The sequence below is a fragment of the Poromitra crassiceps genome (genome assembly GCF_964638095.1).
Source record: "Poromitra crassiceps genome assembly, chromosome: 30".
NCBI lineage: Eukaryota > Metazoa > Chordata > Actinopteri > Beryciformes > Melamphaidae > Poromitra > Poromitra crassiceps.
This window is the reverse complement of record NC_139652.1, coordinates 16,409,831-16,434,489: the sequence shown is the minus strand read 5'-3', so window position 1 is coordinate 16,434,489 and position 24,659 is coordinate 16,409,831. Positions and strand designations below refer to the sequence as shown.

Here is a 24,659-nt window from a genome sequence, read left to right as displayed (position 1 = left end):
TCAAATTGACACATTTTAAACATTGACGCAGGTTTAAACCGTGGAATAAAAAAAACACAATGTGAGATGTCACTTCTACTCCACCTCTGATTGGTTGATTGGCTCAGAACAAACTCAACCACAAATCAGAGGCAGAGTAGGGTGAGTCTTGAGTCGGACTTCACATCACTTCTTCGTCTAAACTAATACTAGCCACAGGATTAGCAAGTTCCGCTCACCATGAAAGCCATACTGCGGCAACTTCAAGTACCATGGTTACATGCTACTGAAAAGTAACCTTTTGTGGTGGAATAAATAATGTTGCTGTATTTCTATATTGTTAAATAAAGACTATATACTGTATCAATACAAAAGGAGTCTCTTGCGCGTCAGCCCCTCCACAAAAGGAGGTCGGTGCTCTCAGGACAGGACAGTTGCCCAAACCCAGTGAGCCAATAGCACTCAAACAGCACAGTGTCTGTGCTGTTTGAGTGCTATTGGCTCACTGGGTTTGGGCAGCTCCCATTCCTAGCAGCCAATGACGGACTGCAATGTGTATTGGGGAGGCTTTTTAAAACAAGTTGTTTTGCTTGTCACCCTGTTTGACTCTGATGAAGACGCAGCAGGCGTCGAAACGTTAGTCATTGAATAAAGCAATTTTCCAGTGAATCGTGTGCTCCAGGATCCTCTTTGGTTTGTCCATTGAACCTTTGTCACTATATACTGTATGTGACAATTTACTGACACTAGGCAGCGCACTTGATTGGCTCGCTCGCTACGCGGGCTTGGTAGCTCGGCCGCTGTGTTTGGCTCACCCGCCCTGCAGCTCGCATACGCAGTAGGGCTGTGAATCTTCACTGGCCTCACGATTCGATTACGATTCATCTGTCAACGATTCGATTCGATTCCACGATGCATCTCGATACAGCTCAAAGTATTGCAGCTCCAAGTATCAAATCCTCAATTTTCTGTAGGCCTATTATTACTGCACATGGCTACTTTTTCATCAATTAATACAAGCAGTCAGATAAATATCAAGTCCCTTTTTTACTTAGAAAGTGCGTTAAAATCTGAATGTCAACAGAAATTTCAACATAAACAATTCAACGATTCATCTGTCAACGATTCGATTCGATTCGATTCACACATCCGCATTGCGATGCATCGATTATACGATTAATTTTGACACCCCTAATACGCAGCGCCCAATTGCTCAACTTCGCATGCCTATGACATCATCAGTGATGTCATAAGATGATTTTAGTCAATAATGATGTCACTGATGACATCAATGATGATGTCATAGCCATTGTGACATCATCAGTGGGCCAGAAATTAAACAAACAAACAAGTCCACTGGCTCCCCTTCATATGATGATGGTGGTGGATGTGAAGTTGTTTAAAGGGGACCTACTATGTTTTTTCTAGATTTCAGTTGTATATACTATTATGATGTCAGATATCTATGGCTAAACATGATCACCTCAGGTTAACATGTAGAAATGTTATTCACATAAAAAGACGACATCCACAAGAACTGCATTGACCTGGATACATCAAATGGAATTCAGTGTTTTGCTACAGTAACTACAGTATAAGATGTGATAGTGGTGGTAAAAACTAACAGGTCACTGCCATAACAGCTCTGGCTAACATTACAATGCTAACTTTAGCTACATATAGGTACAAGTATAAGCCAACTAACTTGCTATGCAAACTATGCCTATAATAACTAACAGCATTTCATTTTCACATGTTTGAAAAGGGGATTGATGCTCTATACTACTAATGACCGCCATGATTTTTTCCCCTTCTCTTTCCCCCCCCCAAAAAATCTGAGGGGGCAACTGCAGGTTCAATGGGCATGACGCTTCTGCAGGAGGTGAATAACAGTTGAAGTGAGTTGTGCTGAAAAACAACTAAAACTGAAATGGAAGAATGTGTTAGAGGGTACACAACACAAAGGAGAATACTGTCACAGAGGACTAAAGAAATGATTTACCATCTAATAAAACAAGAACATTTCACATTTGAGATGCTGGAATAAGAGCATTAGGACATTTTTCCTTAAAGCACATTTCTAACAATGCGAAAAAACCTACCTAGCCAAAAAAGGCCAAAAAAAGCCTACCGCAACATAGGGGTTAAAGAAATGGCTCAAAATGATTAATAGATTATCAAAATAGGCAATTAATGTAATATTTGGCAATGAATCGATCAATTGACTAATCGTTGCAGCTCTTTATCAGTTTTTATAAAATGTATTTTTATGTATTTTCAAAATACAAAATGTATTTGTATTTCAAATACATTTTTCAGACCAGTATTTGTATTGTGATACATTTTTTGAGCAAGTATTTGTAATTTGTATCAAAATACTTTTTGATGTATTTTCGCCCATCTCTGAGGGTGGCTTGCAGTCAAGTTTGTGTAAAAATAAAAATAAATCCACTCTTTTTAACCTGCAAAACAACTTGACACAATTAAAGGTTTCTATTCGATTTTATTCTATTCTGTTCTGTTCTAGAGAACACGTAGTCTTCTTTATCTATATCAGCGCCACTCTGCTGGATATGCAGACATTTACACATTTCTAGTACAACCAGTCATCTAGCAGTCATCTTCCAGTCACAAGCCTTTGCCAGATCAGAATCACTCTTATTGACACAGTAGGGAATCAGATTACATAGACAAGGAATCTGACTTAGTGTCGTATGGTATGATATGATATGCAGTGTCGTGGGATAATCAGAAGACAAAAAATATAAAATATAAAATCACACAAAAATCTCAAGTCCAGTCAATATATAGGCTACACATGAATTAGAAGGACATGAGTGATGTTTTTCAATGATTTCAAATAAAGTAGTAAATTAACTCGTGTCATTTATTAGTAGTAAATTAACTCTTTTAGTCAAGAAGTGAAGTAACAGTACATTTTGTGAGGCGCATGCATTATGTGAGACTGTTTAGACATTATTAGACAATGCACAGTCAAGACATTCATTCAAAGCATTAGAATAGAAACGGGTATCAAAGCATTAGAATAGAAAACAGGTAATCTGTAACATAAATCAGGTGTGACACACTTCCTGTGCCATGAAGTTATCAAGTTACCGCCCCGTTGCAACTTGCCACGCATCTCCTCACCGTGATACTACTGTCCACTCATACTCGACCACATCGCATTTCAATCCCATTTCCATAGGCTTCTTCAGTTGAGTTGTTATTCAAAGCTAAAGTCAACATCACAGCCTGGAGCCTCTCATTGGTCAGGTGTTTCAGGGAGTGAACTATTATTCTGGACTTGTATTCTGGCATCTTCTTCGCCCTCCGATCGAGGAAAAGATGAACCTCCAGGACCTTTTCCAAGTTTTCCTTGTGGAGCAATGCAGAGGCTCTACTCCCACCCATGATGCTGTTTAAAGTCATGCAGCATGTAAGTGAATTTCTCTGATTTGAATCATTGACTTCAATCTCACATTTATATGAAATGATCAACACATTTGAGCACAAATCAATTGCAAATAGGTTGCTTTCCTTTTATCACATGCTTTGTGAGAGTTAATTAATAATGTGATAGATTAATGTGCTCACATGATTAGATTAAAAACATATTTCTTGGTTATAATGACCCTCTTGCTTACAGTGACAGACTGAACTGTCAGGGGAGCAGAGAGGCCGGCCCACTGTTACCTGTCTCCACCAATCAAATCATTTGTGTCCCCCTTGACACATGGAAAGCTGCGATCCCTCTCATCGTCACTTTACAACCACTTGGAGACAAATATCTTTCTCAAGCAGACATCTTGTTTTTTTATCCCATTCATTTCATTTTTCATTCATTCATTTCGATTAGCCTTTTCTTTCGTTTGCCTTCACACTCAGGTAAGGAATCATTACTAGGATGCAGCTGGACCTAATACCGGCAAGTTGATAATATTCTGTAACTGATTATTGTATACATTGCCTTTACTTCTAACTACTGTGTCATCATTATTGTTTGTTGGCGGTTAGGGTTAGGGTAGAAATAATAGAAATATCAGTTGTCTGTGCATATGATGCATTCTGAGCAGCATTATTAATTTGAATCCAACCACCTGTTTGGTGATACGGGGTTCTGTTTGTTTTGGCGGTTTTCGTTTCCCCCTCAGGACTCGGGAGGTTGTGCCTTTTCTTCTTGTCTTTTCCCCCCTGAGAGGCCTGATCTCCTGGAGATGGCAGAATTGCTCCACAGACGCCATGGCAACTTCCCCCAAAGGCAGGCCGCTCTGCTCGCCAAGTGGAGAGTACGGCTCATACTGGAGGCTGTGTCATCTGAGACCGGCCCAGACCTGGCAAGCACAGCGGCACAGACGAGCCTGCCAGCAGAACAGGTCAGACAGAGAAAGAGACACACAAAAAAAAAGATTTCGTGAAGGAAGAGAGAGATTTAATAGCAGCTGGATAAGGTTTACAGTGTCGGGAGTGAAGCAGAAAGTATGAGGGTATCAAAGAGAATGAATGAAGAGATGTTATTTATATTTTGTATTTGCGATCTATTTCTGTATCGGATTTGTTTGCAAATGCCCTGACGTGGCGGCGGAAACACCTATAAGCAGGGATTTGAATTTCTCTCTCACTAATTGTTTCTTTCTTTGCATAGCCTGCCAGTAGGCCTACTAGATTCTATGGGATGGAAATGGAGGCAGAGAGGTCATGGTGTAGGAAATCCAAAAGGCATCCTACTCACCCAGACAAAGGCATAACAGCTCTACTGAAGACAATAAGGTAAGGCATTCTCTCCCAAAGACACATATCACTGACTCTGTCGTAAACTGATAGCATTCACTTTTGACTTATACTTTAGAATCTGGTACACTGCCCATGTTGGATGATAGTGATGAAATGTAAGAAAGTAGAAAAGATTGTGGTAATGTCTTAGTAACATACTATGTTTGCTGTCATTGCAAGTTCAAGCTCATTTGTTTGACATAGGATTCACCCAGAGGCCCAGAGGATTCTGGGTAATTCCTGCGTGGCAGTGGTATGCCTGGAACACCTGAGGATCCGACTGCCCCCTCATCAGTCTGTGTGCTTATCGTCTCTCCGGCCGGTGGTGACTCTGGTGCGTCTGCCGTGCCAAACACACACCAAGCTACAGGAGAAGGTGTCTCCTTTGGATCATCTTCAGCAGGTAAAGGGACAAATGGTAAATGGTCTGCATTTATATAGCGCTTTGGCGCTTTACAATCAGTAGGTAGTCTACATTCACCCATTCATACACCAATGGCGGCAGGCTACCACGCAGGGTGCCTACACACCATCGGGAGCAAGGAGGGTTAAGTGTCTTGCCCAAGGACACAACGACAGCAGCTGGGAGGGAGCGGGGATCGAACCGCCAACCCTTGCGTCATTGACTGACCCGCTCTACCTCCTGAGCTAAAGCCGCCCCTGTTGTATACCGATACTGTCATATGAGACTAACTAAACCACACGTGGTGGCAGGTAAACAGGAATCTTACAGTCATCTGCTTTTTACCAACTGCGACAGCGGGGCTGGTATTGTTTTCACTGTGTGAATCTGTGTGTGTCATCATGTCAAAATGTGCTCCTGGATTTTGGTTTTGCCCACGGCTCTCAGGTTACTGGTCCTCCATTTTTGAAGCCCTATCTAACATATTTGACAGACCAATAGACCCAAACCCTTTAACAGCCATCTTTGACATCCAGTGTGATGAAGACGATCACCTCCCCAGGGCACAGTCCAACTGTATTGCTTTTGTCACACTCTTAGCCAGGAGACTCATTTTATTAAATTGGAAGCAGGCTGCCCCTCCTTCTTTTAAACACTGGATCAGAGATACATTACAATTTTTGAAACTAGAAAAGATTAGATTGGCTGTACGAGGGCCTAAGTATAATTTCAATAGCATATGGCAACCCTTTATTAAATATATTATTGACCAACTGTGAGAGAGCAATGTTTAATTACAGCAGAGAAAAGGTAGTTTACTGTGAGCCAAATAACTGTACGCACAGTCGCACACACATCTGTCCATTATTGTTACTGTTGTTGTTGTAGTTGTTTTTATTTTGTAGTTGTTTTTGGTGGTGTTGTTTTTGTTTTTTTTTGTCAGTCCCCATGGGGTGGGTGGGGGGTGGGAGGGAGGGAGAGGGGAGAAAAAAAGAAAAAGAGTTTTCATACTGTATTTCGTGACATCCCTGTTTTTTTGTGAAAACTGAGAAATAAAGTTATAAAAAAAAAAAAAAAGTGCTCCTGGAGACACCTCTCGCAGAATGTTACGACCATGAAAAAGTCTAGGGCAACAGGTGTAACATAAAAAGGTCTAGGAACAAAAAGAGATGCACGGAGTTGAAAAATGATCAAACAAGGATTTATTTAAACAAAAGATTTAAATCACAGGCAAGCCAGTAGCTTCAGGGTGGCCAAAAGCCCAACAAAGTTACCTAGAAAATAAAGCAACCTACACTAAAACAAAAACACAATTATATCCTCCCTAGCCTACAAAAAACAGGAGAAAAGGGGGGATGAAAATAAAGGGCCGCACACCCCTACAGGGCTTCCTGAGTTAGTTAACAAAACAAAACTAAAAGAAAACAACTGGAATCGAACCCAGGGTCAAGAGATACCGCAACAGTAGCTAGTGTATAGGCCAGAAAACCAGCTACAGGGTTAATACCAGGTCCATTAACAGGCCTCTAAGAACACCGGCATTAACAGAGAAAGGCCAATCAAGATAATGTTCAACAGCAAGTTGAGAGCAAAAGGAATAGACAGCAGATGAGCTAACAGCTAATAAGAAAGAACTGCAGTCTCAAGTGTACACAGAGCAAGTGCTGGCTGTCGAAGTGGCAGAAGGCCCAGCACTGGAGTCTCCCTGGCTTCTTATGCTGGCTTGATTGGAACCAGCTCCAGGTGAGGGCTCCTCAAAGTAATCAGTCAATCAGAGGGGGGGGGCGTGTCTGGAATAGAGACAGAGGTGAGAGAATGCAACACCCAAACCAAACCCAAGGCCAGGCTCTGACCAAGGCCGTAACACAGAAGCTGTTTTCATTGCTTTACCAGGTGTTTAATCTGTCTGTGGATAGATTTTGTGAAGGTGATCACAACATCACAACCGTGCAAGATGCAGTCAGGAAACTTTACAGGTGTGTAGTTCACACAGGTGTGTAGTTCACACAGGTGTGTAGTTCACATCCTCAAGGCTGAGATCCAAGATGGGTGCGATCTGAGCAAGGGACCGGAAGTGTACCCCTTCCTATTTTACGCCCCCCCCCCCTGGCCTCCATTCGTATTATGTCGCGGGCGTCACGGCTGGTGTGATCCCATCACAACATGGTCTCTAGTTTCACTCTGGTTCTTCTTTGTTTCATCACTCTTATGCCTCGTGTGTTTTCTCTGCCCACAGAATGGATCAGATCAAAATATGGCCGACACCGCGGAGATCAGAGAGGTGTCACCTGTGTCTGAACCAGCAGATGTCTCTCATCTCAGCCACCCAGAAACAACGTCAGCATCCTGGACCGAGCCGTACTGTCCTGACCGCTCACCCTCTGTAGCACAGGAACCAGAACAGGACTCAGGCTTTGACTGCGAATCAAACCCAGATCCACCTTCTATCCTGTTGGAGCCTGAATGGGGTCCGGATGTGAAAACGGATTCACAAATGTGTTATTTGGATGCAGACCCAGAGGAGAACCTAGTGATCGAACCGCTGGAGTCAGGGCAGGACAGACCACCGGCGCTGAACGACAAATCTGAATCCAAATGTGAAGAGGGTGTTGTGTGTGTGGATGACAGCTGCTCACCGGCTCAGCAAGACAGTGTTGCGTCCGGCCAGCAGCCTGGAAGTGGAGCTGGGACCGAGGATATGGAGAGTGAGGATTACTGTGCTGTGTGTCTGAACGGAGGAGATCTGCTCTGCTGCGACCGCTGCCCGAAAGTTTACCACCTGGCCTGCCACATACCTCCTCTCTTAAGCTTCCCACTGTAAGTATACTGCCCAACAGTATAGGCCCTGTGCATGGTGTTCAGTCAACCCATACGATGAAAAGGATGCTGACATGTTGATGTATCCCTGTAAGAGCAGCAGGTTGGTGTACTGGTTAGAGAAACCATCCTGTAACTGAGAACGGACAGGTTTGATCCTCAATTCAGAGCCATCAATAGCCATGTCCTTGAGAAAGACCAGGGGTGGAGCCAAGGGTGCGGGAGGGTCTGTTTGGCCAACCTTGGTGCCACCTCAATGTTTCTTGTAGTAGCGTAATACCATAGTCCTCTTTAGTGGCTGATTACAACTCAGCTCACCTGTCTGCTGCTCCAGAGTTCACTGGCTGATTCACTCACTCACTCACTCACTCACTCACTCACTCACTCACTCACTCACTCACTCACTCACTCACTCATTATATGATTATAGGATGCCATTGGCTGTTTAACTCTTAAGTGCTTAAGAGTGTGATTGGTGTTGATATTATGTTCCAGATTTTCAGATATTTAACAGTCCAGTCCAGTCTAGTCCAGACTCCAGGTCTGTTTTTCACCTAAATAATCATTGGACAATACAAGTCAATGATAAACAATAAAAGATAGTGGCGCGTAGTACTATATCAAACAATGAAAGTCCACAGTCTGTTGTTCCCTTTTGTTGCTTTATTTGCACCTGAAAGTCACTGATGTTTGGAGCACTTGTGCACAGATAATGTTCTGTGTTATTAATTAATATTCATACAGATAATGTTCTGTGATTCTCTGGATACTGTTGGGAAAGCTGAACTTTGGATGAACTTTTGCTCCACCACCTGCGAGGGGGCAAAGCCGACTGGAGGAGAGGAGACTCCTATTTAATCAAAATGCTGTTCACCAAAGTTTTTCTATATATCCTGTGTGCACTGAAGTCACAATGTTATAACCATATGTCACGTGAAACATGGATTGTATTATATCGTTGAAATGCATTGTGTTGACTGAGGGATGTGAACACGCGTTTATGGACTTCCAAGTGGAAAATGTAATCTCAATATGAATGGATTTTAATTGTATGCTGAAATAGTCTATGTTACATGCACAAAGTTTGAAATGACAAATGTAAATACCATTATTGTGTGCTAAATAAGCCTGGGTTACATAACATGTTTTTAGATGAGAGTGGGAAGAGAGTGTCATTGAGTTCAAGACCATAGGAGGTGTCCCAGTTGATGGATGTTTTCAGATACGGATGGTTCAGTTAGAGTATCATTGAGTTCAAGACACCTAAGGGAGGTGGCCCAGTTGATGGGCAGGGCCACCATTAGGAGAGGGATCATGTTGGATCCAATCAGAATTGAAGGTTTCACGTGACATATGGTTATAACATTGTGACTTCAGTGCACACAGGATATATAGAAAAACTTTGGTGAATAGCATTTTGATTAAATAGGAGTCTCCTCTCCTCCAGTCGGCTTTGCCCCCTCGCAGGTGGTGGAGCAAAAGTTCATCCAAAGTTCAGCTTTCCCAACAATACTCTGTTGTGTTCTGCAGACTTACTTCTTAGTGGCTGCCTGGCTGGTGGGGTCAAAGAACTTTTTATGGAAAGAACTGACAGCTCCATATTGCCCCATTGCAACATCAGCGCCCAGCAGCCTCCGCCATTTTTTATTTTTGGAAGCGTGACAGCGCCAAAAGAACCTCGCACAGGCTCGCAGTGGTCAGCTGCGGTAGCGCGGGCCCCTATAATCAGCCTCTCTAAACAGTAACTCAACGGGAGAACACTCTAAATTTCGTGGATTCACATCTTTTCTGGGCGTACTGCAAATCTTGATTGAAGTGGTGTAGTGCAGGGATGTAAAACAACAACCATATTGTGGAAACTAAGCAAAATTTTTCGTTTTCTTTGTTTATTTTTTTCAAGATAAATAGCTAATGCGGCTGTCGTCCACTCCGTCAGAAGTGCATTGCCGTGGTTTTAACCTCGGGTCCTTTGCATTTACTATTTATCTTGAAAAAACTAAACAAAGAAAACAAAAAATTTTGCTTAGTTTCCACAATATGGTTGTTGTTTTACATCCCTGCACTACACCACTTCAATCAAGATTTACAGTACGCCCAGAAAAGATGTGAATCCACGAAATTTAGAGTGTTCTCCCGTTGAGTTACTGTTTAAAGAGGCTGATTATAGGGGCCCGCGCTACCGCAGCTGACCACTGCGAGGCGCATTCTGTTTCCAAAAATGGCCGGAGTGTCCTCTCTTTCCTTCCATGCTCTTTGGTGGGGTGGAGATAGTTATATTTTCCCTTTAACCATTAAGTTGGTGAGTCTAGCTTTCTCTGGACAGAGCGCCCCCTGCTGTTTAGGAGACTTTTCCACTTCCATTTTGCTTTGTCACGTTCTGTGAGCTCATGCCGCTTTAAACAGAGGTGGAAAAACATGCTGTGCTTCCTGTACAGAGTCATCGTAATGAAAATGTATCCTTTAATGCTAAAACTCTAAAAACTGTGAAATGACATCTATGTCCTGCAGGGGCGACTGGGTGTGTACGCAGTGCAGAAGCGACCAGCACCCAGCGGAGGCCTACGACTGTGAGAACACGCACTCCTGTGGGGGGGTGAAACCTCCGTACACACTGTCCAGTCAGGACCAGAGGGTGAGCTGCACCACACACAGCAACACCGGGATTGTCTTGATTATTATCAGACAATAAACAGCCTCCTTGAAATCCCTGAAAGTTTGTGAATTTGACAAATAAAAATCGAGGCATTAAAGTTTTTGAAAATAGACATGGGTCATTTTCCCTGCAGAGAGAATATAACATTTTGCTCTGCAGTTGGTGACAGTTGGTTTCTCTCATTTGCAATTGGAACGAACACAGCGCACAGTTGAGAAGTGTTCACACATTCAAGCCTCTCTCTTTAATTGTCTGTGAACTTCTGCTAGTTCTCATGATAAAAAAGTCTGTGTTGTAACAGTAATGAACCTTGGTCCATGTCTCAAACTATGCCTAGTTGGGTCCTTGGATTTGGGGAATTGGGTCTTGAATTTGATGTTGAATAACAACATATTGCAAACTTACATTTTTCAGGAATGAAGAATTGAGCACTTGTGAAGTTATAGAATGGGTTCTGATGGGTCGGGTCATAAGTAAGAAAACATTTTATAGCATGTTACAGCAGCAATAGAGTGCCGCAGGAATGAGTCTTAAAACCCGGAAGTTAGCATTGCCTGGCGTTTCCCTCGTCTTATAGTCAATGAGTTTTTTGAATAACAACAATTTATGAAACCTGAACATTGTGTTTAGCAAGATAATCTTCACAAATTAACAAAAACATTTCTGATTTTTGAAGCATTTTCTGGTGTGACTTTTGGCGATTTTTGCTACCGGTAGCTCACAAGTCACCTGTTGCACACCCTGAATCACATACTATAGTGCAACAAATAAACAAATAAAAAATCAACATCAACATCTTAACAACACATGCATGTAATAATTTGCCTATACACGTATAATCCATGTTAAGGGCTTGCCCAGGGGTGCAGCGGGATTCAATCCGCCAACCTCCCGCTTCCAAAGCGCACATGCTAACCACTATGCCAAGAGAGCTAGCTCCCTTGGTGGAGCTGCTTAACGGGCCTTTATACTGGGGCCTTGGTGGAGCTGGTTAACGGGCCTTTATACTGGGGCCTTGGTGGAGCTGGTTAACGGGCCTTTATACTGGGGCCTTGGTGGAGCTGGTTAACGGGCCTTTATACTGGGGAATGAGTTTAACCAACACACTCGTTATCACTGCGGACCCACGAGGACTCACAGTCATTTGGTTACACACATACACACCTACTGACAATGGCGACATAATATTGCACAACTCACATGGACAACATCTCCATTACATTACATGTTAGTGTTGAGAAGCTTATGGACATAGGCAGAAATGAATGTTTTAAGGTACGAGCTGAGAATGTGAGCAGGATCAGACACTATTGTGTGAGAATAGCTCATAAATTGTTTGGAGGGATGAGTGTCTTTTAAGCCCCATAACCTTCATAGCAGTCTATAGTATAGTATACAGCTACAACAAACTATGTCGCTCGTCTGGTATAGACTCTATACCAGACGAGCCACATAGTTTGTTACACACTGTTACTGTCATGGTGATGTCTTCTTGTCTTCTTCTCTTGCAGAACAAATACATAGTGTGTGGTGGCGGAAGTTGGCACACTTTAACTCAATGAATGTGTGTGTGTGTGTGTGTGTGTGTGTGTGTGTGTGTGTGTGTGTGTGTGTGTGTGTGTGTGTGTGTGTGCGTGCGTGCGTGCGTGTGTGTGTGTGCGTGCGTGTGTGTGTGTGTGTGTGTGTGTGTGTGTGTGTGCGCGTGTGCGTGTGCGTGTGCGTGTGCGTGCGCGTGCGTGTGCGTGTGCGTGTGCGTGTGCGTGTGTGTGTGTGTGTGTGCGTGTGTGTGTGTGTGTGTGTGTGTGTTTCCCTCTGCAGAGGTGTGAGAAGCTGTCTCTGCTGTTATCCTGTCACATGCTTAGCGCTCCGTTCCACGAGCCCGTCAGCCCCCTGGTGAGTCCAACTGTTTTTGAAAGCCGTGCTGAAACTGGTTCATCTTCAAAACAATCAAATTCAAATTGCAACTTACATTACAAATGTATGCCCTAATAACTGATAATAAAGTTACAAAGTGCTGTAAAACAAAGGGAACAAAATACATGTTTTTTTTTATCAAGTTCTTTCAGATCCCCCCCCCCCCCCGTTTTCTCTCCCCAATTGTACTTGGCCAATTCCCCTGCTGTCCTGGTCATTGCTCCACCCCCTCTGCAGATCTGGGGAGAGTAGCACTGTGCTACTAGCACATGCTTCCTCTGATGCAGTCCCCAGGCGCTTCTTTTCACCTGACAGCGAGGAATTTCACAGGCAGGACTTGGCACGGGGGGGGGGGGGGGGGATCACGCTATTCCCCCGACCAGAGGAGGCACTAGTGCAGCGACCAGGACACATACACCTTAAGCCGGCTTCCCAAAATAAATGTCTTAAGAAGTCTTCGGCGTTGACAAAGAGAAGACGACTGCTGGCTTCATTTAGACGTCGGCAGAGTAGAAATAGCAGCGCGTAATGGCAGAAAAACATACTGGCCCATGTCTAAAATGTTCCACTTGGCTCTCATAACATGATGGTGTTCTGTACTGTGTGATCTGTGTGTCTGCAATGCAGGCTCTCATAACATGATGGTGTTCTGTACTGTGTGTCTGTGTGTCTGCACTGCAGGCTCTCATAACATGATGGTGTTCTGTACTGTGTGATCTGACCCTGTGTCTGTGTCTGCACTGCAGGTCTCATAACATGATGGTGTTCTGTACTGTGTGATCTGACAGTGTGTCTGTGTGTCTGCACTGCAGGCTCTCATAACATGATGGTGTTCTGTACTGTGTGATCTGACCGTGTGTCTGTGTGTCTGCACTGCAGGCTCTCATAACATGATGGTGTTCTGTACTGTGTGATCTGACCGTGTGTCTGTGTGTCTGCACTGCAGGCTCTCATAACATGATGGTGTTCTGTACTGTGTGATCTGACCCTGTGTCTGTGTCTACACTGCAGGTCTCATAACATGATGATGTTCTGTACTGTGTGATCTGACCGTGTGTCTGTGTGTCTGCACTGCAGGTCTCATAACATGATGGTGTTCTGTACTGTGTGATCTGACCGTGTGTCTGTGTGTCTGCACTGCAGGTCTCATAACATGATGATGTTCTGTACTGTGTGATCTGACCCTGTGTCTGTGTCTGCACTGCAGGTCTCATAACATGATGGTGTTCTGTACTGTGTGATCTGACAGTGTGTCTGTGTGTCTGCACTGCAGGTCTCATAACATGATGGTGTTCTGTACTGTGTGATCTGACAGTGTGTCTGTGTCTGCACTGCAGGCTCTCATAACATGATGGTGTTCTGTACTGTGTGATCTGACCGTGTGTCTGCACTGCAGGTCTCATAACATGATGGTGTTCTGTACTGTGTGATCTGACCGTGTGTCTGTAGCCCTTTTCCCACATGCGCTTTGTACCGCAAAATGACCGGAACGTGGTCTAATGCCTGCATGTGAGAAAGGCGCCGTGCCGGTATAAGCGCGACCCCGTCGTCCCCGACATTTCACCAGTTTCGATCCAGTCAGAAGAGCGGTATGCTCTTAAGGGGACGCAAGTGGAAACGGTTCCAGTCATTTTCCGTGACAGCGGTCCTTCAATCATGGGCGAGGAGTAGCCTACACACGTTGCTTAATGTTCCAGCGGGCATAATCTAATCATTCGCGCACATTAAAGCAAACTGGCGAAATGATCTTGTGATAGCCTAATAAGAGCAGTATGTCAGCTTGCTGATCTAATCATTCGCGCACATCAAAGCAAACTACTTCCACATTTCGCTTGTGCATTTGCTTTCTCTACATACATACAAGCGTTGAGCAGCTTGCAAGCCTTTCTCGCTGTGTCTGTCCGTGGCTGCTGCTCTCGAGCAGAGAGGGGGGGGGGGGAAATCGGCTGTGTTGATTACGCTGGCGGCTTGACGCTGCTCTTAAGTCAAACGAGTGTGATTTATTGTGTGACAACTGACAAGCGAACTTATTTCGAGTTTTGCCGACCCCCCAAATAAGCTCCCCCCTCCCCCCGCCCCCCCCAACATACAGGAAAATTCGCTGATAGATTCCCACATGCGCGAGCCGAAGTGTGAAGGGAAATGTCCGATATTGACTTACAGGTAATTTTCCGGTACGCATGTGGGAAAACGGCTTGTGTCTGCACTGCAGGCTCTGATAACATGATGACGTTCTGTACTGTGTGATCTGACCGTGTGTCTGTGTCTGCAATGCAGGCTCTCATAACATGATGGTGTTCTGTACTGTGTGATCTGACCGTGTGTCTGTGTCTGCACTGCAGGCTCTCATAACATGATGGTGTTCTGTACTGTGTGATCTGACCGTGTGTCTGTGTCTGCACTGCAGGCTCTCATAACATGATGGTGTTCTGTACTGTGTGTCTGTGTCTGTAATGCAGGCTCTCATAACATGATGGTGTTCTGTACTGTGTGATCTGACCGTGTGTCTGTGTCTACACTGCAGGCTCTCATAACATGATGGTGTTCTGTACTGTGTGTCTGTGTGTCTGCACTGCAGGCTCTCATAACATGATGGTGTTCTGTACTGTGTGTCTGTGTGTCTGTGTCTGCACTGCAGGTCTCATAACATGATGGTGTTCTGTACTGTGTGTCTGTGTGTCTGCACTGCAGGCTCTCATAACATGATGGTGTTCTGTACTGTGTGTCTGTGTGTCTGTGTCTGCACTGCAGGTCTCATAACATGATGGTGTTCTGTACTGTGTGTCTGTGTGTCTGCACTGCAGGCTCTCATAACATGATGGTGTTCTGTACTGTGTGTCTGTGTGTCTGCACTGCAGGCTCTCATAACATGATGGTGTTCTGTACTGTGTGATCTGACCCTGTGTCTGTGTCTGCACTGCAGGCTCTCATAACATGATGATGTTCTGTACTGTGTGATCTGACCCTGTGTCTGTGTCTGCAGGCCCGTAACTACTACCAGATCATTAAGAGGCCGGTCGACCTGTCAGTGATCCGCAGGAAACTGGACAAGAGCAACACTCTCCACTACTTCACCGCCGAGCAGTTTGTGGATGACGTGCTGCTGATGTTCAAGAACTGTGCTACTTTCAATTATGTAAGTTATCATAAGGACTTTGGACTTTGAGGCTCTAAGTGGATTTCATGCTTTAATCTAATTACTAGTTAAATGTAATTACTTTTTCATCACAGCCTATGGGAATAAGTTCCACGTGTAGCAGAAAAATGGGCCCGCTATGTGGGGTTTGCCACTTAAAGGAGAATTCTGTTTTTTTTACAACCTGGACCTTATTTTCAGCTTAGTTTATGTTATCCTACTCACCCAGAACATAACAACTTTCTTGAATTGTGAAGAACATTGAGCTGCATCCTATGCATGAAAAGCACCATACAAATAAAGTGTACTACTACTATACTACTACTACTACTACTACTACTAGTACTACTACTACTACTAGATATGAATGTGTGTTAGGGAATGAATGGTGTTATAAGTCAATCTTCCCAGGTTAAATGAAGGTTAAGGAAAAAACGTGTTCTCTCTGTATGTGTTGCATATTCCCCTCTGCTCTGCAGCCGGACTCGGAGATGGCCCAGGCCGGTCGAAACCTCGAAGTGTTTTTCCTGAGCAAGCTGACGGAGGTTTTCCCCGACCAGACGTTCCCGATGGCCAGCCAGGACAGAACGGACAGAGCCCGCCTCCAGTGGATCAGCAGGAAGAGGAAGGAAAACTACAGGAAGAAGAGATGCGTATTCTGAGGGAAAAAATATGACCTGTGATTGGTCGACACAGTATGTACAGAGGTGTATATTTTTTTAGCCTTGGAATAAAGTTGTTTCTTATTTCATTGTGACAATAAAGGGAAAACAGGTAGAATTGAATGATTGAATTCCAAAATGAGATATAATAATAATGAATTGGATTTATATAGCGCCTTTCCAAGGCTCAAAGCGCTTACACAGAATCATTATTCGTTCACAACATTCGTACCGGTGGTTCCGGCAGCCACACATTGGCGCTCAACGGCCCCTCCGAACCACCATCATTCATGTCTACATTCATACCAATCATACCAATCATACCATTCATGTCTACATTCATACCAATCATACCAATCATACGAGGCAAGGAGGGTTAAGTGTCTTGCCCAAGGACACAACGACGGCAGCTGGGAGGGAGCGGGGATCTTGGCCGACCCGCTCTACCTCCTGAGCTAAAGCCGCCCCAAGATATAGCTATGTATAAGTTGTACTGTACAGTATAAGGGATGTGTACTCTTTAGTAAAGTTACTATTTGATTTCATGTGTGTCTGCTATCAATAGATCTGTCAGCAGCTGTGCCACACTGTGCCACCCCAACCAGTTTTACAGGATGATGGATTGTTTTGATTTAACCAGTGTTTTCCAGACTGGCAAATAAACACCAACTAACAAGCTAATAACATGCTGGTCCATTCTGTCTGTAGCTGAATGAGCCAGCCTCATGTCAGCAGCTACTTTCTGAAACAAGTTGAATAGAAACTACAAGACTTTATAAGAGATTCAATTACTTGTTAGAAGTTTTGCATCTTAATCATTTTGTTTTGTGGTTATTAATTTATTCATGTAGTTGTGCTGCTCCAATCCAGTCACCAGAATAAAACATTGGCATTTTACGTGTCTGAAAACCAGGGGTAGAATATCAACCTAAATTTGGAACAAAATGTCAGCAAAATTCTAAAACGTGGCACTTTTCTTTTTCTTTTTTTACGTCTACAATCACTGTAAATTTGAAACATAAATGTCGGCAAAATTCTAAAACGTGGCACTTTTTTACATCTACAATCACAATGTAAATTTTAAACAAAATGTCTGTTAAAGGAACACTCCGCCTATTTTCAACCAGCTTTGTATCATTAGAACATCAGTAGTATATCAGAAAACTGTAAACGGTTTTGAAGTCTGTCATTTAATTTGACAGTTATTGAGTGTTAAAGTGTGGACCAGTGACATCACTGGTCCACACTAACTCAAATTAATAACTCATTAACTCAAATCAACTCTCAATAACTGTCAAAACTATTTCATCAGTAGTATATCAGAAAACTGTAAACGGTTTTGAAGTCTGTCATCTACTTTGACAGTTATTGAGAGTTGATTTGAGTTAATGAGTTATTAATTTGAGTTAGTGTGGACCAGTGATGTCACTGATCCACACTTTAACACTCAATAACTGTCAAATTAAATGACAGACTTCAAAACCGTTTACAGTTTTCTGATATACTACTGATGTTCTAATGATACAAAGCTGGTTGAAAATGGGCGGAGTGTTCCTTTAAGTTGAGAACTTTGCTGCCTCTTCAAAGTTAAACGCAAATAAAATAACTTTGGTTAGGTTTAGGCAACAAAGCAACTAGGTTAAGGTTAGGGTTATGGTTGGGGGTTGGGGGTAAAACCGAAAGTGAAAACACAACGTGCTTTGCTCTGCTCATACTATGAGAACCATATATGTCAAAGTACGGAAGCCCTGTATGGACAAAATACAAGCAGACCATCGACATATTCAATCATCAGACAGCCAGAAAAATATAGAAATAAACATTTATCATATCTAAGCTGAAAGGATCATATCTACGCTGACAAAGGCGAAACGTAACAATAGGAATAAAGTTCAAGGGTTAGAGTCGCAAAACACGCTGAAAATAGTCCCGTGACTCTAGAAAGATCATGCAGGATGGAGGTGCATGGAAGAGAAATACTTTAAGAGCCCCCCCCCCCCCCTTTTTTTAACTTCAAGATATGTTAAAGGGACAGTTCACCCCAAAGTCAAAAATACATCTTTTCCCTCAGATTTGGAGGTGAACTGTCCCTTTAACATGAATAGACAAGGCAGATATGAGAGAAGGTGACTTGAGCTATTTCTTGATGTGACATGTATTCTGTATGTTTCTGAAGAAAGACAAACATTTAAAGATGCTTATCTGGAATGCAGTTTGTTGTTTTGGTTTGGATGCGCTCCACTTTTTTTCTTTTGTTGTTTTGTTTTGGTGCGCTCTGCTTTTCTGCTGTTAATACATACAACTCCCACCAGGGGGTGCACTCACATCTAGCCCTGTACACAGTGTGCTGGAATCAAACAACCAATGTGTTTGCTGTGTGTTTTATTTGAAGCTTGTGCCAGTCCTCGTTGCCCTGTCTGCACACAGTCAGCATAATTGGAGATAACTAGGCTCATTCTGAAGTCTTTCTGATTCTGATTTTCTTTCAGAAGAAGCCATTTTGCTGCCGATCATTCTTGTGCCGAGTATGAAAAACCGTTTCCACAGACTTAAAAATGGCCCAATAGAGAATCCTTCACAAGTGTTTTCATATCAGTGCACGCATTCAGAGAGCTCTTATTCAAGTTCAAGTTTATTTATAGCACTTTAAAAAAAAAGAGAGAGAGGTTTGTGGAAATCTCTGCCAGGAAATAATCCCTCAAAAACATGTCACCTCTCAAACTTTATGGTTACAGCGATGTGTTTTTATTTAGGGCGTCATTGTTAACCCGGAAAAGCAGTTAATTTCAAGCTTGGTTTGACACAGTATGATTTGGGGAAACGTAAAGTAGACAGTAATAACTGGGCTATAACTCTACATGACACTGGTATTCTTCTTTAAAGCAGACCTACAGTAACACTGGCTGCATGGAGAGCACTGATGACATGAAGGAAGGTCTCTGCGGGAACACACAGGAATCTGCCAAGTATCACAACACAACCTCATGGCCTGCAATGTTCTCTCTCATATTGCTTGGATACAGAATGCCATCGCCAGTGTTGGGCAAGTTACTTTCAAAATGTAATATACTACATATTACTAGTTACTTTCATTTGAAAGTAATAGGTTACTTTATAATATTACTGTCTCTGCGTAGAGTAACTCGTTACTTATTACACTACTTTTGCATTACTTTCACCAAAATCACAGCAGTAGCAGAATGACATCCCCACCCCGGAAGCATCCTGAAAATAATTTAATCAATCTTGAAGTCAGTGTAAACCATCCAAAATTCTAAATGTTATCCTTTTCATTTGTTATTGTCATCTATAGTGGTTATTTGCATAAAAACACAAAATTTGATTAGGAAATGATTGTATCTTTATTTAAATATGTGCTTTGATTAAAAAAAAAAAGAAATTTGTAACTTGTGTTACTTGACAAAGTAACTGGTATAATATTACTGAAATCCTATTGGTAATAAGTTATATTACTGAGTTACTGCTAAAAGTAATATATTACAAGTAATATGTTACTTTTGCAATGAGTTACCCCCAACACTGGCTATTGTCCACTAGCCACCAGGTTGGTCATTCAGTGTGAGGGCTCAAGTAAAGTGTTCTGCATCAGCTCTATAGCTTATAGGGTGAGTTTTACAGGAGGATCCACTTGTTGATACCGATCAGGAACATGTATTTTGGATTTAACACAGACTATAGCACATTATGCTTAATGCCTCTATATCAACAACCATGATAATAAAGGGCCATGTTGTGGATGATGTGGCGCCACCTGTTGAAACTGTCACCCCCTTTACTTTGGTTAGTGACTGATCGCTTTGATTTAAGTAGCCTATAGTAATTTAGTTGCTCTGAAATATATTGTTTTATGTGTATCCCAAGGCTGTACAATGCTGCTCACATTCATATTGTTAACACCAGGGTAGCCTTAGGTGATGCTGGATGAAGGAAGGATAAAATACATAATCTATTGCCAAATAGTTGTAGGGTCAGTTTAGTTTATGTGTGTTTTTCTCTATGTATGGTGTAGCGCTGTTAATTTGTCTAATTGTATTAATTATAGCTGTTTGTTAATGTATTTGTTTTTCTTGCTATTTTGTATCACTTTGTAAATGTGCATGTCTCTGTTCCAGTTGGAATCACCTGAAAATCACTCTGACAAACCTCTGCTGTCTGAAGGCGAATGTGGACTCGACACAGATCTGCCAGGCTTTGTTTCTACTGGACTGTGTTCCAGTACTCTGTCTGCTCGCTCTTGGGGTTGATGTCAGCTTTTGGTTGCGGTTTTCAGTTGAAGCAGACTACACTGCTCTGTTCATTAGGCTCTTTTTGAGTATTTCAGGACTTTCCGTTCTTCCAAGTTTCACCTCAGGAGAACTCAGCAGTGTTACCAAACAAAGGCCTAACGGCGACCACAGCTCGTTAGTATTAGATTACACCTAATCCCTAAGCCTAAAACCCTAATATGATCCTAGCATAACATTACGTTCTCTCCCTCAAGTGATGCATTTTTATTTTATTTTCATTTAATCTTTATTTAACCAGGTAAGTCATTAAGAACAAATTCTTCACAATGGGGATGGTTAACTCCATACAGTTTAGTTAGTTAGGTGGCTGAGGCTAGCAGCTAGGCCCGGACCTGGACTTTGTGCTTCTCAGGCGTTGTTGTTGTGGATAGTTCATAGGGGTGGTGTGATAGTGGTGGGTGTAGTTGTGTTGTCGCGTAGCTACCTCCGCCCTCAGCTAGCCACCTTTGTGCATGCACCCAGATGTGGCAATCAATGCCACACTCCTTCCAGGTGTGTGTCTCTCTGTGGATCCTCTCCCATCACCAGGAGACCAAAACTATATGGAGTGGACCGTCCCCATTGTGACGTCAGTCAATCCCTGCGTCCTAAAAGCTATGCTTACACGTAGACCTAAACTACATAGATCCTACACGAAGACGTGTCATATCGACTGTTTTCCACTTCCATTTATTTTTTTATTTAATTTTAAATGTCAGTAAACAGTATTGCAGTCATACTTGATGATCTTGTTGGAGAAAGTCTTGGCACAGCGCCACTGTCTGATGCAGGCCAGGCAGTGTAAACAGTCAGTAAAGAGTCAGCAAGCAAATTTTGGTTGTTATTTGTCCATTTCTACTTACGATTTGCTGTATTTTGTGATACAGATAATAACTATAATAGAGCTGGGACACCCATGTACGACTTGAAACGAATGTGGGCCAGGGGCGTAAAGTATGGGGGCTGCCGCCCTTTCTCGGATCTCACCCATTTTCAAATTCGGCTTTCATTTTGTTGTCAACTACACACCTGTAAAGTTTCGTGACTCCATCTTGCACGGTTTTGACGCTATCACGTTTGCAAAATCTGTCCACAGACAGACAGACAGGCAGACAGGCAGACAGACAGACAGACAGGCAGGCAGGCAGACAGACAGACAGACAGACAGACAGACAGACAGACAGACATATAAACACCTGGCAAAGTACTTAAAACAGCTTCTGTGGTAGTTCTCGCTACAGTTATACAGTAGGTGTCTCCAGGGCCACATTCTGCCATAACACACACAAACCTATACCAGCCACACGCTCTCGTTGCTGGTATAGTATAGTAGAGTAGAGTAGAGTAGAGTATAGCTCTCGTTGCTGGTATAGTAAAAAACGAGCAAACAAAACAAAAACGTTCACACACTTTTTGCCATCATGCAATCTGTGAAGAATGCTGCAGTTCGACTGCTCTTACCTTGTGAACCCAATAAAATACTTTTCAACGGGCGAGATCTGGTGCAACCACTGATAAAAGCCACTCGTGGCCCATAAACACTATGTGTGTCTTTGATCTGTGTGTACATTCACTGGGATCCACATGTCTCAGCCAGTGGATGAAGAAGTACAGAGGAAGATGAGAGGGGGCCAGAGCAGCCCCGTGGCTAACGTTCAGTTCAAACAGGGGAAATTGACCATGGGATGTTATCAAAGGGAGGTTTATTCCCCACTTGTGTCTTCTCTACCCTCCTTATCCAGTCCAGTAAACCTAGGCCACATGTCTGCTCTGCTTCCTACTTTTACTGTCTCCATCTCTCACTTAGATGTTTCATGTAAGAAAAAACACATCACGTCTGTCTGTCTGTCTGTCTGTCTGTCTGTCTGTCTGTCTGTCTGTCTGTCTGTCTGTCTGATCTTAGGTGAATCACCATAACACACCAAAGGAGGAAACGAATAGCATTCCTCCTGGCATTCCTGCTGCTATAGACGACCTCTTCTTGGAGATAAGACCTACATACAGTGTTTAGACCAAGCTCAAGCATGCATTACCCCTGATTACAAACTGGGTATTTTCTCATCCATCACAGACGAGCTCCATCGGTTTGGAACGGTACTAGGATGCGTAGTGTCTCTCCAACAATCTGTCCGGGAAGATTTGCTGAAGCTGAAGTGTCGTTTGGTGCCATCCAGACTCATTTCCACGCTTTAAGCCTTGATAGATCTTGCATTAAAACATTCTTTTCTGAATTATTGTGTCTCTGGGAGTGGTGCAAAGTGCATGGTATTTGTCTTGGACATCTTGGACGTTTGTCTTGATGTTGAGAGCAGCGCCCTGATGGTTGTTATACCCTCCCAGAAAGATATATACCACATTTTCAGTCACATCTCCATAATTGATGGCGAGGGGTAAGGCTGGTGATACTGTGAAGAGGTCTTTTGCCTCATTTGTGCCTATAATTCATTGTAAAACCACTGGTATCTAACACAAATGTTCTTGCAGGAGACGATAATGTTGGACATAACCTTTGCTTTGAATGTTCTCGTGCCCAAGACAGAGATTTGGACGGTTTTAAGAGTGGGCTGAACAGAAAATAGAACATTACAAAAGTCTCTCGGCTCGACATCAGTCATTTGTTATTTCAACCTCATAATTTCAACGTCACAACGATGGAAAGATCTTGAAATGTCTCCTCTGATGCCCAAATTTGGGAATCAAACCAAAGGAGAGAGGGGAGGGAATGAAGGGTTTTGGGGGGCGGGACTTCTCATGACGATGACGATGTCATCGGGCAGACGGACACTATCTCTACACTTCATCAATCTGGGCCGTGCCCCCGAAACTGAGGGCCACACTATGAGTCTCCTGTCTAAACTGAGGGCCACACTATGAGTCTCCTGTCTAAACTGAGGGCCACACTATGAGTCTCCTGTTTAAACTGAGGGCCACACTGAGTCTCCCTGCTGTTTAAACTGAGGGCCACATGAGTATCCCTGGTGTTTAAACTGAGGGCCACACTATCAGTATCCCTGGTGTTTAAACTGAGGGCCACACTATGAGTCTCCCTGGTGTTTAAACTGAGGGCCACACTATGAGTCTCCTGTTTAAACTGAGGGCCACATGAGTCTCCCTGGTGTTTAAACTGAGGGCCACACTATCAGTCTCCCTGGTGTTTAAACTGAGGGCCACATGAGTCTCCCTGGTGTTTAAACTGAGGGCCACACTATGAGTATCCCTGGTGTTTAAACTGAGGGCCACACTATCAGTCTCCCTGGTGTTTAAACTGAGGACCACACTATGAGTATCCCTGGTGTTTAAACTGAGGGCCACACTATGAGTCTCTCTGGTGTTTAAACTGAGGGCCACATGAGTCTCCCTGGTGTTTAAACTGAGGGCCACACTATCAGTCTCCCTGGTGTTTAAACTGAGGACCACACTATGAGTCTCTCTGGTGTTTAAACTGAGGACCACACTATCAGTCTCCCTGGTGTTTAAACTGAGGGCCACACTATGAGTCTCTCTGGTGTTTAAACTGAGGACCACACTATGAGTCTCTCTGGTGTTTAAACTGAGGACCACACTATGAGTCTCCCTGGTGTTTAAACTGAGGGCCACACTATCAGTCTCTCTGGTGTTTAAACTGAGGGCCACACTATGAGTCTCCCTGGTGTTTAAACTGAGGACCACACTATCAGTCTCTCTGGTGTTTAAACTGAGGGCCACACTATCAGTCTCTCTGGTGTTTAAACTGAGGGCCACACTATCAGTCTCTCTGGTGTTTAAACTGAGGGCCACACTATCAGTCTCTCTGGTGTTTAAACTGAGGGCCACACTATGAGTCTCTCTGGTGTTTAAACTGAGGGCCACACTATCAGTCTCTCTGGTGTTTAAACTGAGGGCCACACTATCAGTCTCCCTGGTGTTTAAACTGAGGGCCACACTATGAGTCTCTCTGGTGTTTGTTCACTTCTCTTTCATCTTTCACTTGTACTGTACATTAACGTGCTCAAGGAGTTGATGTGAATGTCAGAAGGGAAGTGAGTGACTCTATTTG

At 43.2% G+C, this 24,659-nt stretch overlaps 1 protein-coding gene across 1 annotated transcript; it reads left to right on the top strand.

Annotated features, from left to right (window-relative positions):
• Positions 1-3,738: 3,738 nt before the first annotated feature.
• LOC310800486 (uncharacterized protein) lies at positions 3,739-16,992 on the top strand. The gene is made up of 9 exons (XM_083663088.1): positions 3,739-3,867; positions 4,134-4,355; positions 4,625-4,749; positions 4,957-5,155; positions 7,392-7,972; positions 10,481-10,604; positions 12,444-12,518; positions 15,523-15,675; positions 16,155-16,992. Exons 2-9 carry the CDS (start codon positions 4,197-4,199, stop codon positions 16,335-16,337), a joined length of 1,599 nt encoding a protein of 532 aa, XP_083519214.1. The 5' UTR covers positions 3,739-3,867; positions 4,134-4,196; the 3' UTR covers positions 16,338-16,992.
• Positions 16,993-24,659: the final 7,667 nt, after the last annotated feature.

Excerpts from the sequence above, each read along its gene's own strand:
- LOC310800486 (XM_083663088.1), top strand. The coding sequence starts at position 4,197 with ATGGCAGAATTGCTCCACAGACGCCATGGCAACTTCCCCCAAAGGCAG. Across the intron at positions 5,156-7,391 it reads CTTTGGATCATCTTCAGCAG|AATGGATCAGATCAAAATAT; the intron begins GTAAAGGGACAA and ends CTCTGCCCACAG. Across the intron at positions 12,519-15,522 it reads ACGAGCCCGTCAGCCCCCTG|GCCCGTAACTACTACCAGAT; the intron begins GTGAGTCCAACT and ends CTGTGTCTGCAG.